The sequence below is a fragment of the Ambystoma mexicanum genome, chromosome 6p (genome assembly GCF_040938575.1).
Source record: "Ambystoma mexicanum isolate Mex_15411 chromosome 6p, UKY_AmexF1_1, whole genome shotgun sequence".
In the NCBI taxonomy this organism is placed as follows: Eukaryota; Metazoa; Chordata; class Amphibia; order Caudata; family Ambystomatidae; genus Ambystoma; species Ambystoma mexicanum.
Genome location: NC_090935.1, coordinates 220053542 through 220070872, shown reverse-complemented (window position 1 = coordinate 220070872; position 17331 = coordinate 220053542). Strand labels below are relative to the sequence as shown.

Below are 17331 nucleotides of genomic sequence, written 5' to 3'. Positions count from 1 at the left end.
AACCGTCTGCATGATTTTTTTCCCCACAAACCTGTATGCATGTAACTGATCTGTTTGTCCCCTGTTCATTTGCCTATAACTAAGCATTTTGTCTGTAACATGCGCCACAATGCCTCCGGGCTGCTGCGCACTCTACACATTTGAATAACTGAATAAATAAGAAATAAATAGGTTTGCACCTTCAACATTTGTGGCTGTGGATTGGGACCTCAATTTGATGCTTGCCTTTTTGATGGCGGCTCCATTTGAGCCAAAGCATTCTTCAAGTAGATTTCTCACCCTTAAGACACCTTTCCTGGTGTACTCACATCAGCAAGGCGTGTAAGCAATCTCCCATTAACTGCCATTGCAGTGTTTTTTCAAAGGGAAGGCGTTGCTTAAAGTCCGACCCAAATTTCTTCCTAAGGGGGTATCAGACTTTCACGTCTCTCATAGCATTGACCTGCCGGTTTTCTACCCTCCACCTTCTAAGGATGAGGAAAGGCTGCACAGGCTAGACACGGAAATGGCGCTCAACTATTATGTGGTTAAGACAGCAGGCTTTAGATGCTATGAAGAACTGTTCGTAGCCTTCTCCCAATCCAGGAAAGGCTTGGCAGTGACTAAGCAGGCGATTTCACATTGTATAATTCACTGCATTGCAAAATGCTACCAAAAGGCGAGTATGGAATTGCTGTCTGGGATCAGAACACATTCCACCAGTGGTGTGGGGCTACGTCCACGGCACTATAAAGGGGTGTGCCGGTAAAGGAGATCTGTCGGGCAGCAACTTGGTCATCGCTCCACATGTTCACAAAACACTACTCTCTGGACGTAGCACTGATGGCCGATTTAGAAGAGCAGTGTTGCAGAGCTTTCTCATTTGAGACTTTAATTACGGCCTCCATATGCCGCACTGCTTTGAGATTCTAACATATGAGGAATCTGCGGGAGAATGCAATCCATTGATGGAGAAATGACTTACCAGTAATGTTATTTCTATGGATTCTTCTCCCACAGATTTCTAGACACTCTTCCATCCTACCCCGCTAGGAAATTGGCTTGTTGCTATTTATGGTTTCTCTCCGCTAGTGGGACAACTTAAGGTTGTGATGTTAGAATGTTATGCGCGTTTCTGTACTTTACTGTAGATTGGGTACTGTCAGCCTGTGGTTCACAATACGTGGCTGTTCCTCATAATAAAAACGAATTTATTGGCTTCCCCTAAGCCGTGGCTGCTGAGCTCAGGGTGTGGGTGTGGGGAACTGAGGTACGAGGCATAGTGACACATTATATGTACTGCCGACGTTCCGTCTAGAGTCGAGGAGTGGTGCCGCCGAGTCTAGGGGAGTCGCGCCAAGTCATACTATGCCCCTTGTTGAAATGTTTCCTTTCAGCTGTCGCTTGGAAGTGATATCTATAAGATGAGGAATCTACGGTAGAAGAATCTGTATAAAGAAAATTACAGGTAAGTCATTTCTCCTTTTTTTTATAGAACATTGGTTGGCCATTCCCTTGATTTTTTACTGTTATTACTTTGACACATCAGTAGATGTCGTCACTTTCCCCCAGGGCGGACCCCCTTTCCCATGAGGCCAGGGTGGTGAAGCTGCTACCCGACAGACGTCTTGGGGGTGGTACACAGCGGGAGGATCTCATGGGGAGGGACACTTCCTCTGGGATTAGGGACGGCAATCTAGAGTGCACAACTGGTCACTCCAGCACACCCCCATACACTAGGACCCCTCTGTCTACTCCTAACCTCTTCTTGGACACCATGTGCATGTACTTCTGTCAGGTAGACAAGTTGGGTACTGGGACGACGAAGAAGAAGTACAGAGCCATGAAGAACCACTCATGGCAGAACCGGTCTAGTGTTCTGCGGAGGAATGACCAAAGCAGAGAATAAAAGGTGAGAAGGGACTTACCTATAGGTCAAGCCCTCCCTGGAGCAACAGCTGCGCAGAGTAGGAGATCCGTACGGCAGGAGACCGGGAGACTGACCGAGCAGAAGGAGCGTCTATCGGGTCAAGCAGCAGCAGACCCACGAGGCTGGCAAGGCAGTAGCACAAACTCAGGGCAGAGGCGGACTGTGCAGTCCATAACCAGTGTGCTGACCGCAGAGAGCCGCGGTGCTGCTGCAGTTACCAGGACGTCGTTGGAAGCCAGTAAAGACCTGAATCAGGTGAGTGCAGACCCTTGGAGAGACTGGAGCCCCTCAGGAAGATCGCAGAAGGTACAGGAGAGAGCGAGCCGGCCAGTGGGGGCACGAGTGGCAGTTGGGGGCACGAGCGGGTCCTGGCTACCGTGGGGTGACTCCTGGTTCAGGAGGGACAAGCATATGTGCCCTTAAGGGAATTAATGTGAAACACAGGTCTGGAACCCCTACTGTGAGAATGACAAGAGTCACCTTCCTGTACCTGGCAGGGAAGTAAACCAAGTGGGCCGAATCAAAGATGAGGTGAAAGTGAAACACAGGTTTGGGACCCCTACTCTGAGAAAGACACAATTCTTCCTTGTAGCAGTACCTGGCAGGGAAGTGAACTAGGTAGGCCAAACCAAAGAAGAGCTGGAAGTGCAACCTGGAACCAAAGCCAAAAAGCAGTACAAGCCATCTTCCTCATGGCAGTACTTGGCAGGGAAGTGAACCAAGTGGGCCATTGCAAAGAAGAGCTGCAACCCGAAGTGTGAAAGTTGTTGAAAAGGAAGACCAAGGGCAGGAAGCCATTTCCCTTGGGTATAGTGAACTGTGAAAGGTGTTGAAAAGGAAGACCAAGGGAAGGGAGCCATTGCCCTTGGATATAGTGAACTGTGAGCAAGACATCCGGAGGAGGGAGCCATTCTCCTGTTGATAATTTGGAAAACCAGTACAAGCCTGAAAGGCCTGGGGACGAAACAGTTGACTGTGAAACTGACTGAAACCAATATTACAGGAGTCATTCTCCGGGTAGTACTACATATGCAAACAAAGGACCGAGAATCCTGGGGAAGGGGGTCACCCCAGGATACAGAAAAGCCACAGTCAAGAGAACAGATTAATTCTCTTGACAATTGAGAAAGCTGACCACAGAAACTTCAGCGAAGGGAAGGGAGTAATTCCCACTGGTGTTGTGTGTGAAACAGTGAAAGCCAGATACCAAACCAAGAGGCCTGGGGAGGGGAGTCATTCCCCCTGGCAGGACAAGTATTGTGCTTGGAACATTTGATCCAGAGGAAGAGAGTAATTCCCCCTGGAGTGAAGAAACTGAGGACTTTCTAATAACAAGAGTATTATAGAATTGGATGCCCTTTATTTGTGAAGTACTGGGACCAGGGGAAGGGAGTCATTGCCCCTGGTAAAGAACCTGCAAGGAAAATCACAACCAGTAACTGTGATACCCAGTCCAGGAGAAGGGTGTTATTTTCCTCGATCGAGAATATAGGCGCAACCTTTAGTTTAGTTATAAGTGTAATGGACAGAGATAAGGATTTTTGACACAGGACTGTGGACCCTGTAAATTCTAAGAACATTCTGACAACCTGTTAGTATTTAAGTTGAGGGAGAGAAACCCCTCTTAGAGATAGGGAAAGTAAGGTTTTCTCTTTATTTTCTTGCATAATAAATGTATACAGCAATCACTATGCCACCTGTTTGTCGGTCTCCTCCATCTGTACCCTTAGTTTGCTTACTGTTTGGGTTGCTACTGAATCACATCCACATCCCTCAAGATTAGAGCCGTCCCTCGGCCCACATTACTACAAAAGGCGAAGGAGGCAGATCTCTTAACTGTGCCTGTTATACTTTTGTGATTGGGTTAACTCTTGTTTTTTTAGACCTATGATATATGATAGGATATGACATTTATAACACGCCTATACACAAGTATTTCAGCGCTGAGTACACGCCTGAACAAGGAGAATTTTGTTTTTGGCTTGCACAAGCCCATTAAAACGAGTGGATGGTTAGGAGCTTGGCAGGTATTTGAGTTAATTCCATAGTGGGTGACATCCGCACAAAGCATGCGAATTGAGAGGCATACGAGTAGGCGCTTTAGCCTCTACTCATCCTTGTACTCCTGCAGGCCAGTGGTCAATCATTACAGCCACACACTATATCACTTTGTTCTACGCAATGCTATGCCAACCAGTACTACCATAGCGTTTAGAATCATGAAATTATACATTCATGACACTGACTTTAGAACAGAAGTTCCCTAGCCTTTAGCCTACCCTATGAGTAGATTGGATTTCACAGAAGAGGAGTTGTTTTCAAACTCTGAAGGGAACTTAAAGTAAAAACAAAAAAAGCACCATTTTGAATTACTCCAATGCACACTTACGGCCTACTGAAGAATAAACTATGTTAAACCTCGGAATCACGTTATTAAATTACATAACTTTCAACGTAATGCAGTGTAGCTGATTCAAGCTGATTTTCTAAGGTAAATAAAATGTTGTCTATCTTAGGGCAAAGCATGATAATGTAAACAGTATTTGAAGATTAATAACTAAAACAATGGTTGTTTAAAATAAATAAATCACCTTGTTTTCATTAGCAACAGACAGCAACTTTAAACATCTCATTCGAATCAAAATCAGCGGTGGGTGGGGGATTCCAAGTAGAGAATATAGAAGCTCAGAGACACACAGCAGGGCACAGACACATATAAGGAGAAGGTAGAGATATCGAAACAAATTGACACAAGCAGAGATTCGATATCTGGTTGTAATATGCAACCTGTCTGTGGTGGGGACCATTTTCTCTGGTATTCTACCAGCTTTCCAGAATCTGGTAGGTAAACATTTGCACGCAGAACCACTATCAGTACATTGGGAATCCTTTAAAACATGCCAAATGAATACAAAAACATAACAGCAAACTATAATGGGATATAATATTTTAGAGACTTGAAGACACAACAGCAAACACGAATGAGATGCGATGTTGTTAGCAGATTTTTAAGAGAAAATAGTAATTAGCTGAAATATATATACGCAAGTCCTGTGATCCACTTTTCCCTAAAAGACCATGGCATGGCACTTGGACAGTGGCTGATACAAGCTCCCCCCACCCCCATTGCAATGTCGCTCCTTCCCCCCCTTGCGCTGTCACTCGTCCCCCATTTGCGCTGTCACTCCTTCTCCCCCGCTGTGCTGTAGCTTCCCCCCCATTTGCCCTGCCACTCCTTCCTTCAAATGTTGTACAGTACTCCTGTGTACGGTTGCTGGCCCAGCTTTCATTGATTGGATTTTTTAATTCTCCCTCTCGTTGCCATTTATTTCTTATTCCTCCCCCTACAGTGCATCCCTCACCTCCGCGGCATTGTCCTTCATTCCCTCACGTACTATCATTTCTTCTTCCCTCCGCGGCCATTCCTTCCCTCCGTGCTAAATGTAAAATGCAATAAACAACTACAAACGCCTAAAAGATTGGCATTTCTCCTGCTTGTTTTATCCTGGTATCCGGTATGCCTTCTCCTGGATCACTCACAGGGTTCTTCTGACTTCTCGTGTCTGTGTCGTCTTAAGCTTAGTGACATGGTCATTATTCTAAGGCTGGTGATGGACTGGGTAACCTGGGTTCCTCTGTTGACCACATCCGAGCCCTACATCGTAGAACAGGATGGGGTACCCAGCCCCCATTTTCACCTCCGCTCCGTTGCAACCCTTTTCTTCCGCTGCTCCCTCTTGATCAGCATGGCAGTGCCTGGACTTCATCACACTATGTACAGAGTCCGTGTGGCACTACTATAAACACCTTAGTGGCTAAGAAAAAGCCTTTGAGTCCAATTTGTGCATGGAAATATTTCAACAGATAAGAACGGAGGCGACCATTATATGAAAGACATTTACAAAAGGTTAGTAACTTGTTCCTCTATTAGTCACTCAGAGTTGTCTCATTCATTAAATGTGTCAGTAATACTGCCCATGTTTTCTTGACTGCATAAGAATTCTTGGAATTCAATAAGTGACGTTCACATGTGTATTTTGTTATCAATTCTGCAAGGTTTCGAGTGGTCGCACGCAGCATGTCTGCATACCTTCTGGTTCAGGTTCCCGGAGAGAAGCAAGTTCGCCTAACGCCCAGTTCTGCATTACAGTTGTCACCAAAAGCTCAGCAGGTATTCTTTATGTATTATTTGATGTTTGCTTTACTGCCAGGAACAGTACAAATGAATACCAGACAAACTTGCATACAGGTATATTAAAATAAAATAGAAGCACACAGTAGGACCGTTAATAACTCACTCTGCAGCATTTAGATTGACAAACAAAAGGCAGACTGTCCTATATTTTGAATGGATACCTTCCACCCTTAGATATCACTTCTTGTGAAATATTCTCCAGGTGTAGACTGGATCCCAAAGGGCATGAAACATACAGATAAAGGTGAGCAGAAGGCAGTTAAATCAGTAATGCTTACAATCATTTTGTAGCGTGTGGGCGAAGGGCTACCGCGGGGCGGTGGAGGGAGGGAAGGGTGGGGGCAGGGGGGGGTCAAGAGAGGGGAAGGAGTGAGAGGGAGGGGGGTCTCACTGAGCGTCCATCCATTTTCCCCACACCTTTTGAAACTTGCGTGGACAGCCTCTTGCTGTATAGATTCGTCGCTCCAGGGAGGCGTACTTGGTAACTTCATTAGACCATTGGGTTAGTCTCTTGCCCGCCCCCAGTGCCACAGCTGTGAACAGTTTTTCATGCTTAGTGAGGCCCAGTTCTCCCCATATCCCAAGCAGTAACAACTTAGGGTCTAGTGGTATTTGGAATCCCACCGTCGCAGAGACTGTGCCCGTGCAACCCACCCAGAAAGTCTATACCACAGTGCAATCCCAAATTGTGTGAACGAAGGTGCCCCTTGCGCACTTGCATCGAAGGCAGACCTCTGCGTCCGCCCCACTCCATCTAGTCATCGTGGTGCGGGAATAATAGGATCGGTGCAACTTCCTGAGCTGGATCAGGCTTAGTTTTGCATCTATGCCTATCTCACGAGGGAACATCAGAGCTTCCACCCATTCCTCCTGTTCCAGCTTGTCTATGTCCCTTTTCCATTACTCTTTCAGAGTGGTGAGTTCTTTGGTGCCAAAGGAGTTAAGGGCCTGATATAGCGTGGAGGTGACCCTGGAGGGGATACGCTCCACGAGGAAATTGGTTTCCAGAGGGGAGCAAGGCGGGATTTCCCCCAGGTCCGGGAACTGTGCATTCATAGCATGAACAAGTTGTGTATATCTAAAGCGGTCATCAGGTCCCAAGTCAAAGTGCTCCCTAAGAGTTTTGGCCATTCCGTCCAGGGAGTCCTACAGGACCTGGACGGGGGAAAACCGGTGCATGGCGGACAGTTCCGTGCTGATGTGGGTGAGTGCGCTGTCGCCATGTAGCCAATCATTTACCACCCTAGTCTGCACTGCTAGGTAATATGTGCGGATGCATGGTAGTCCTATACCTCCCTCCCAAATTGAACGTTGCAGTGTTGTAAGGGCAATTCTAGGTTGTTCCCCCCCCCCCCATAGAAGAGTCCGTATGTGTTTGTCTATTGATGCGAAGATTCCAGGGGGGGATGGGCAGTGGGGCATTCTGTAGAACATATAGTATTCTCAGAAGTGACATCATCTTAAATAATGCGGCCCTCCCCATTAAGGACAGTGGTATATTGCCAATGGGAAAGGTTTGCGAAAAGCCTGTCGAGGACAGGTTGCATGTTCAGTATGAATTCGTATGCCTAAGTACGTGAAACCACGGACGGAAACCGGGTATGGACAGGGGTCAGGGATCGTATTCGCTCCCCTTTGGATTGGAAAGAATACTGTTTTCTGGGCGTTCACCCTAAGGCCGGAAAACCGTTGGTAGTCCGTAAGGATTTGAGACACGACAGGGCATGAGGCCACAGGTCTACTCAGGTAAATCAGGAGATCGGCATAGAGCGAGACCTGTTCTTCCCCTCCCCCCGGCCAAGTGAACCCCGACCAGTCGCCGTCCGCACAGAGCCTGATCACAAGTGGTTCTATTGCGAGGAGGAACAACAGGGGAGAGAAGGGGCAGCCCTGTCTAGTCCCGCGCCTCAGCGGAAATGACCCTGACTGCCTGCCATTCACCCTAACTTTTGCAATGGGAGATTCATATAAGAGCTTGGTGCAGGAAATGAAGCCATGCCCAAAGTTCATTCGTTCTAAGATGTCCCACAGAGCTTCCCACCCCACCGAATCAAATGCTTTCTTGTAATCGACAGGTAGTAGGGCTAGCGGGTCAGGTATCTCTGGGGCACGGTCCAGGGCAAATTGGAGTCTGCGTAAATTCATACGGGTGGGACTTATTAGGCATGAATCCGCACTGGTCGGGATGGAACAGAGACTCACTCGTTCCTAGTAGCCTGTTGGCTGGGGCTTGGGGAAGGATTTTGGCCTCCCCGTTTATCAATGATGGGCCTATATGAGACACACTGCTCTGGGGGCTGTCACGGCTTAGGCAGCACCACAATACAGGTTTCCCTAAGGTCCGGGGGGATGGTGCCTAATTCTTTGCTCCAGAGGAATATACGGTGGATATGTGTAATTAATGAACCACTGAGGTGTTTCCAAGTTTCCACTGGGAAACTGTTAGGTCCCAGAGTTTTCCCAGTTTGGAGTTGTGTGAGCGCGGATTGTAATTCATCTTCCTTCAACTCGAGGTCAAGTGCTTCCCTCTGTTGTGTGGTGAGGCGCGGGAGTTAATCGTATCGAGGAAATTCGAGTGATCAGTCTCGGGGCTCCCACACGTGGGGGAATAGAGGTGCTCATAATAATTAGCAAAGGCTTCCGCTATGTTGGAATCCTCCGTCAGCAGGTCCCCGTTCGGTGTTCGAATTGCTTGGACATACCCCTTGCGTTGTTCCCGCCTTTCCAGCCAGGCCAGCGCTTTTCCCGCCTTGTCCCCGCGTTCATAGATCTGGCTCCGGATAGACCAGTGGGCGGTCCGAGCGTTGTCTAGGGCCAAGTTTCTTAGGGTCTCTTGTGCTGTTTCCAGGGCCTCTTGTGATGCCTCAGTGCCTAATTCCAAAAATTGTGGCTCCCGTTCAGAAACCTGTCCCTCCGCCTTTGCTCTTTAGTGTCACCAGTAGGGGGGAGTGGTCTGAGATCCCTCTGGCCAGGAGGGCCGCGGACATGAGTCTGTGGGACGTGTTCCGGGTCATGAGGATGTAGTCGATTCTAGACATTGTTTTATACACATGGGAATAGAATGAGAACCCAAACTCATTCGTGTGTAGAGCCCTCCAAGTGTCCAATAGCCCAGTGGAGTCAGTAAATCTGTAGAGTGCAGTCGGGCCCGCCCGATTTGTGGCACCCCTGTGTGATCTATCTCTGGCGACCTCCATTACTTGGTTAAAATCACCTTCCAGGGCCCATACATCCGCACCCTTCTTCTGTAATATCAGTTGTAGGTTGTGAAGGAGGTCATTTGTGAGTGCAGGGGGGGGGTGCGTATGCTGCAATGAGGCCCCACCGTTCTCCCCACAGTTCACCCATCATGGCTACGTAATGGCCGCCAGGGTCGGTTCTGACTTTTTTTACCTGGAAGGGGATGCGCTTGTGGAAGAGTATCATTGTGTCCCTAGCGCCCCTTGAGAATACTGCCTGGTATGACTGCGGGTAGTTGGATCTCCTGAAAAAAACCTGCATTCTGTCCCAGCCAGGTGGGTCTCCATGAGAAAGGACACGTGCGGGGAGTGTTTGTTAAGGTACTGCAATACTAACTTCCGTTTGATGCTTGATCCTAGGCCGTTCACGTTCCAGGTCAGCAAAGATAACTGACCAGTTTTTTTCCCATTAATGTGTTGAATTCGGTTGATATTCAAGAGGGTCTTGCGGTCCATGGGATGGGTGTTTGTCCCCGATTCGGGGTGATGCAGCCATTCTCCTTTCTCGGTGTGTGGTCTCTGGATCCTGGGGAGGATAGAACCTGGGTTTCAAACCAGTCCCATGCTTCTTTCGGGTTTTAAAACACGTGGACAGTGTTTTTGTGGTACAGCTTGAGAGTGGCCGGGAAGAAAAGCGCATATTTAATGTTCAGTGCTGCCAGCTTCTACTTAATGGAGTCGTAGGACTGGCAGGCCTTTTGGACCTCTCTTGTGTAGTCGGGGGTAAAAATCCTATCCGGTTCCCGTTGCATGTGATTGGGTCTTTTGAGCGTGCCATGTGGAGAATTGTGTCCCGGTCCCGGTAATTCATGAGTTTGGCGATTAAGGTTTGTGGGGGAGCTCCGGGCACTGGTCTGCCTGTCGGGACTCTATGCGCCCTTTCGATAGAGAAGAATTTTGAAAGCTTTTGGGGAGCCATTAGATCTGGCAGCCAGTCTTCTAGGAAGAGTTCCATTGACGGTCCTTCCTCCCGTTCCGGGAGCTCAAGGATTTAAAGGTTGTTGCGTCAGGATCGGCCTTCGCTGTCTTCGGCTCTGGCCTCGAGGATGGCGAGTTTTTTCTCTACATGCACTGGGCGTTCCTCCACTCTTTTGGCCGTGTCCTCGGCGTCGATTCTCGGTTCTGTTTCCTCCACACCAGATGTCAGGTTCCGTAAGTCCTGGCGGAGGAAGGAGACTTCGGAGGACAGGCCATCGATTTCCTTTTCCGCTGACGTCCTTGACTCCCCTTTGGCGGTCATTATGTCCATGAGTCAAAGTGCCTGACCTATTTCGCTAGCTGGGGTGCCCTTTCCAGCGTAGTCGGCTGCAGTGGGGACCTTCGCAGGTACAGACATGGTGTATCTGTCTATTTTGTTCTGTGCTGCAGTCTTACAGAGTGTATGTCGCCCCATTCAGGTCTGACGGCGGTCCAACCCACGGGGTGGTGTCCCTCAGGTCACGGTGATGGTGCCAGGGGAGCTTGGGGTCGCCGTTAGTGGCCGCTTTCAGGTCGGTAGAGGGAAGTGTTCCCAAAACTATGTTCTCTTTATGCTAAGGAGCTCCTCTTGTTCACTCTGTGGCCCCCCGCGTCTCCATCTTTCATTGTCTTCCGTGGGGTCAAGTCTTCCACCTGCCCATATGTGCAGGCGCTGTCACAAGGGTGCCACGCCCCCACCCGGGTCCCAGGGTGTCCCCCCTTACTTGTGTGCAGCTGCTTTGGTTCTACTGGTCTGCTCCGGTGTCAATGTGTGTCGTAGCCGCCCTCTGGGCCTGTCCAGGAGGTTATCCGCCACCTTTCGGGAGGTTAGGGGAGGGCGGGTGTCCTCTGTGCGCCGTCGCTATGGCGGTCTGGAGGCTCGTGGCAGGCCAGGTCTGCCGAGTCAGGATCTCTCATGGGCAGTGGTTTGTGTCTGCCTGGTCCCCTTCTGTGCCGCGCCTCGCACCCTCCGAGGCCACGGCTTCCTGGCAGTAACCAGCACGGTCCGCTGGGATTAGAGGAGGATGGCGCCCTGGAGGGTCGTGGCAGCCCGGCTCTGCCGCATAAGGATCTTGCGTAGGTGGCAGGGAGTCCGCCTGTGACAGTCCGGTCTTCTCCTTTGTCATGCCTCGGCCCCTCAGAGGCCGCTGTTAGGGAGAATTCTCATAAATGGTTGATTTCCCGTACCTACTGAGTCTCTCAGCAACTTTGCTGGATTTCTAGGATTTTTTTTCCACCTGCTAAGAATGTTAGCCTTTTTTCCCACTATTACATGTGTTTTGCTATGTGTATTTCTACTTTTTGTGTGATCTTGGGCACTGGAGCCTTACCTCCTCCAGGGAACCACATTTTTCATGTGTGTTACACAGCACCTTCAGTGCAGTGACACAGGGTTGTCTTTTAGACTTCCCACCGACTCCATTTTCTGGGGCTGACTACAATCCCCCAGATAAGGGTAAAGTTGCCATTAACTTTACCTTAGTCTCTTTAAACTACAGACCCAGTACACCCCATCTTCCATGGAGTATTGGAAAGGGTTCATTCTTATCCCTTTTTGTCTGTGCCTCTTGGGGCATTGTTTCGCTCCCTTTACATTAAGACTTGGCTGGTGGCAGTGGTATCTACCCTAAATTTTCTACTGCGATTATCTTATATAAACGTGGTAATGTTTTAGGCTATTATATTAGCCTCAAGCATAAACACGCTTGACCAAATACATTTTATTTTGGCTCCGGCCAGGTTTATTCCCCATTTCTTTTTGTTAAAGTCTTTCTCGTGTTTTACTCTGCGCGCCAAACCAGGTTTGGTCCCTTTGTTCATCGCTTTTTCGCTGGCTTCCACACAGAAGCCCTCCTTTAGGAGCCTGAGAGTCTGTGTAGGCAGGATGTGAGGGAGGGGTTTTAGGACCCCTGCCATGGGTTCCCTTGGTAACCCAAGTCGCACTCCTATCTGATTGGCTAAGGGGACTGGCCTTCCAGGCCAGCCCCCCTTCTGTGTGATTGACAGCCAGGCTGTATGAATGGGGGAAAACTGCATAAAAAGCAAGTCTCTGGGACTGGAAGAGCAGAGTCGCCACTGGAACGAAAGAGCCAATGAGGAACTGGAAGAAGAGGACCCCTACAACGACTGAACCGCCTGGTGAAGCCCTGCTGCAAGTCCGAAACTCTAGAATCCGATGACAGAGAAGATCCTCCAGGAAACGTCTTCCCTTGAGCTGGTGGTACCAACCAGTTCACCCAAACTGCAAGCTAGGACCCCTCCTCTGGTCGAATTTGCTGTACAGAGCTACAGTGGGCCAGATAGCCAGGAAGGTCGGACCCTGCTTGGTTTTTAAGGAGGGCACCTTATATTCGTTGTTTGGCGCTGCTGCTGGTTTCTTCCCTGGGTAGTGCAGGACACTCCAGTCTTCCTACTTCTGATTAGTCCGGCAGTCGCTTCAGGAACCGTGAGCCTGCAGGAACTACCAGGAACGTCTGCCTCAGCTACAGCCCCCTCTCCGTTTTAAGGTACTGTGCAAAAACGGTTGTGCGTTGCCGTGGTGAAAGTGTTTGAAATCTTTCTCCAATCCGAGGGCTTGTCTTCTCTTTGAACTAACTTTTCTACCAACCAACCTCGTCAGAATACTGTGCCACAAACTTTACCGCGAACTACCCTGAACTGTATGATCTTGAGCAAAAGACTTTTGAACCATTGACTTTGACCCTAAGCCTTTTCTATCTGATTTTACCATTGTAGTCTCTCTTGTTCACTTGCTCTAAGTACTTAACTGTTAGTGTGGATCCATTTCTGTTAACTTTTGACTTTCCCTCCCTTTTAAATTGCTGGAGTACCATTTTGCTCCCACTTCATTTTGTGAGCTTAACTCGTCTGGAATTTAAGGGAAGTGGTGTGGTGTATTAAGAGTGTGATTTTTAGACTACTTATAATAGTGTAATGTTATATAACTGAAGAGTGAAATAAATGTATATTCATTTACTTGAACACCTTGAGTCAGTGTTTGCCTGAATCATAGTAATTGCTGTCCTTTGTGTAACTATTTGATACTGCTCACTTACTCTTGAGATAAGTCTGGCTGCTCTGCTACTGCTACCACTTTAACTGTGTAGTACAGGCTTGTACCAAAGGTGACATTGTACTGTCACTTGTAGTCTTAATTATGTGTGGTGTTCCCAAAGGGTACTGCATATAATTCTGCCTAACACTGGTGTACAGCAGTGAGGATCAAAGTATAGTAATTACACTTAGAGTGCTGCTATTACCTTGGATTACTAACCACAAGGCTAACATCACTAATAAACAATATTAATCATGTCTGATATGGTAAGCCACAGTCAGGAGACCCTGCTGAGTTACACTGCTGATTATTTAAGGAACATGTGTAAAGAAAGGAAACTCTCTGACAAAGGCAAAAAGTCAGAATTGATTGAAAAATTGGTAAAGAGTCCAGGTCTAGGGCTGGGTCTGAAATGCCTGACTCCTTAGCAAATGTGGAATGTATTGATGATGATAATGTATCTGTTACTGATGAATTGGAAGAAGTAGATATATCTCCTAATGTAGGTCTCTCTGCGTCCTTGGATGCTCAGCAACCTCATCCCTTGTCCACTGGGACCCCCACAGGTCCTACACTAATTCCTGATTTCATTGCTCTAGAGAAAATGAGGCTTGAACTGGAATTCAAACGTTTAAATGCTCAAACTGAACACAAAAATCAAGAACTGAAACTCAGAGAAATGGAGTTGAATCATGAACTAGAAATTAAAAGATTGTCTCTTGAAAATGCTTCTCTCCCAGACTCCTCTAGGTCTTCCAGTCCTAAGGGACCCCGTATGCCTAAAGAAATTGTGGGTATGTATGAGGTTAAGCTTGATATTTTGGCTTGGTTGGCAATGTTTGAGTTTAACCATGATATTCAAGATCTCACAGGGAATTAATTGCTTCCCTGGCTCTTCTCTAGGCTGCCCACTGTTGCATCTGATGTTGTGATGGAGTTGGGGGAGGTGGATAGGATGGATTATGAGTGTGTGAAGCTAGCTTTAATTGCTAGATTTGGGAAGACCCCTTCCCAGTACCTTAAGAGGTTTAGGACCCTCAAAAAGCAGGATGGCACCCCTTTTACTACCTTGGTATGTGACTGTTTGAAAAACTTAGATGGTTGGATTAAGGGTTACAGAGTAAACACTTATGACGGAATGAGAAATCTTGTAATGTTGGAGTCTATTTTTGATGTCTGCTCTCCTGCGCTCAGACAGCACTTGGCTGATTCTATGGAGATGGATCCAAAGAAACTAGCTAAGGCTGCTGACCTGTGGGTTGCCATCAGGGCTACTCACAAGGAATCTGGGGCTACTCAGAAAAAGGATGAGGGGAAACAACCAAAGAAAGACAACAAAGAGAAATCTAATACCTCCAATCCGAAAGAGGGCCACAAACAACAACATAAGGGTAAACCACAAGGGAAACCAAATCAGGCTGGTGTACCATGTGGACCAAACCAGTTGGACCCCCATTCATCAAAACATTTGGGAAATGTTATGTTTGTGGGTCAACTGACCATGTGAAAGGGGATCCCAGATGCAAGGGTAAACCTTCAGGGGTCCACACTGTCTCCTTAGCCTTCTCCCCAGAGGAAGAAGTCCCTATGGCAAGTGGAAACATTCACCTACTGGCTGAAGTACCCATGAGAGTCTCAGCTAGTGTTTAAGTGTCCCTGGGCTTGTGGGAACAGAATTTAGATGTCTATGATTCAATCCCAGATAATACTAAAGAGTATTATAAAGATAGTGTTCTTGTGAATGGTCAGGAAACCCCTGCCATCAGAGACACTGGAGCCAGCATAACTGTTTTCAAGATGGAGGATGTTGCTAGGGCACCAAAACACCTCACCAAGTTAGCTGTAGGCCCTGTGTAAATGCTTCCCCAGTTACCAAGTCTCATCCAGTGTAATTATATGATTGTCAAAATACCTGTTAGTGTGCAGAGTGAAGTACCTGGGAGAGTCCTGTTGGGTAATGACCTGAAAACTCTTGGAGTTGTGTCAAGCACCCCCAGGCCTCCCAGTAAGAGGAGACAGGAGCTCACAAGGGAGAGAACCTTGAGAGGCTCTCCAGAGGAGATGATAGAGGAAACTATCACTCCCACTCCACAGGAGTTGCTCACTGCTATTTCTAGGAAGAATGAGGCAAAGGGGAAACCCAAGACCTCCAGGAAAAAGACAGACAGCACCCCTGTGCTACCAACAAGGACATCACTGAGCTTGTCCAAGATCACACCTGTGATCCCTCCACCTACTGAGGCAGAGAGTGAGGTGCAACCTTGTGTGGTTGAACCAGTATCTGCAGAGTCAGATCTGGAAGAGGACACTGTCTTAGTTGGAGATCTTGACCCTGTTGACCATCCTGAGCTGCAGTCTTTACTGGCAGAAGGTGGACCCAACATGGCAGACTTTAGCAAAGGACAGAGAGAGTGCCCTACTCTTGAAAGTCTGTGACAACAGGCTGCTAACCAACTTGATGGGCAAGAAGTTGGGAAGCACAGGTTAAGCTGGGAAGATGGCCTCTTCTACAGTGAACCAACTGAGTTTACCCCTGGGGACTGCAAAAGACTTGTAGTCCCCCTTGCCAACAGACTCCAGGTCCTACAGTTAGCCCACGAGATACCTTTGGCTGGTCACTTGAGTCTCAAAAAGACCAAGGAAAGGCTCTCTCTTGACTTCTACTGGCCTAAGATGGGTTCAGAAGTTGACAAATTCTGTAGGAGCTGTCACACTTGCCAAACCTCTGGCAAGAGTGGAGCCAGGAATGTGGAACCCCTGGTGCCTCTCCCAGTGGTGGGAGTTCCTTTTGAGAGGGTGGGCATTGACATTGTCGGTCCCCTTGACCCTCCCACATCTTCAGGGAACAGGTTTATCCTGGTTGTAGTAGACCATGCTACAAGATACCCAGAAGCCATACCTATGAGAACTGTTACGGCTCAAGCTGTGGTTAAGGCTCTACTTGGTATTTTTACCAGAGTAGGGTTTCCTAAGGAATTGATATCCGAAGCCATGTGGAAAAAATGTGATGTCACTTAAAAGTTCTCTACAGCCTACCATCCACAGACAAAAGGACTGGCAGAGAGGTTTAATCGTACTATGAAGAGCATGATAGGTGCTTTAGAGGAAACCCTTAAGAAAAAGTGGGACCACCTACTGCCATGCCTTCTTTTTGCATTTCGAGAAGTCCCTTAGGAGGGAGTTGGTTACAGTCCCTTTGAACTTCTCTATGGCCATCCAGTCAGAGGTCCATTGGCCCTGATCAAGGAGGGGTTGACGAGTGCTCTTTCCCCCAAGCCATTCAGAGTGACTGACTATGTGATAGGTCTCCGGTGGAGAATGTCACACATGATGGCAGAAGCACACAGTAACTTAAAAGCAGGTCAGGCTCTGGTCAAACATTGGCATGTCCAGAATGCCAGCATGGTTGAGTTTTATCAAGACTAGTTTGTATTCGTTATGGTGCCAACAAGGCAGAGGGCCTTGCAGGACAAGTGGATAGGGCCCTTCAAGGTTGTGGGCAAACTTGGAGAGGTGAACTATCTGGTGGACTTAGGCAGATCTAAGGAGGCTCCCAGAGTCTTTCACACCAACCGTTTAAAGGCTTATGTCTCGAGACCAGAAGTAGGAGCTTTGCTTCTAGCTTCAGCTCAAGAGGAAGAGGAGAGTGAACCTCTACCTGACCTCCTCAGAGGCCAACGTTTAGATGAGCAGATAGGAGTTAATCTCTCTTCTCAGCTGACTTCTGAACAACAGGAGGAGTGTAAAGTTCTGTTGAATCAGTTTGCCTCCCTGTTTTCACTATCACCAGGCTTGACCCCTTGGGGCCAGCATGATATTCTCACTGGTGACTGTTTACCTGTAAAAAGCAGAGGTTACAGAATGTCAGAACATGTGAGATCCCACATCAAAGGAGAGGGAAACAAGATGTTTGACCTCGGGGTTATAGAGCCATCTACAAGTCCATGGTCTATTCCAGTTGTTCTAGTACCAAAGG

The 17331-nt window shown here is 47.9% G+C and overlaps 1 protein-coding gene across 1 annotated transcript in view; it reads left to right on the top strand.

Annotated features, from left to right (window-relative positions):
- The window catches only part of EPG5 (ectopic P-granules 5 autophagy tethering factor), a 2517217-nt gene that overhangs the window by 2394917 nt on the left and 104969 nt on the right, over positions 1 to 17331 (top strand). Inside the window, exon 43 of the mRNA XM_069626898.1 lies at positions 5966 to 6080. Coding sequence (XP_069482999.1) covers positions 5966 to 6080 — 115 coding nt within the window. The remainder of the gene's footprint in view (positions 1 to 5965; positions 6081 to 17331) is intronic.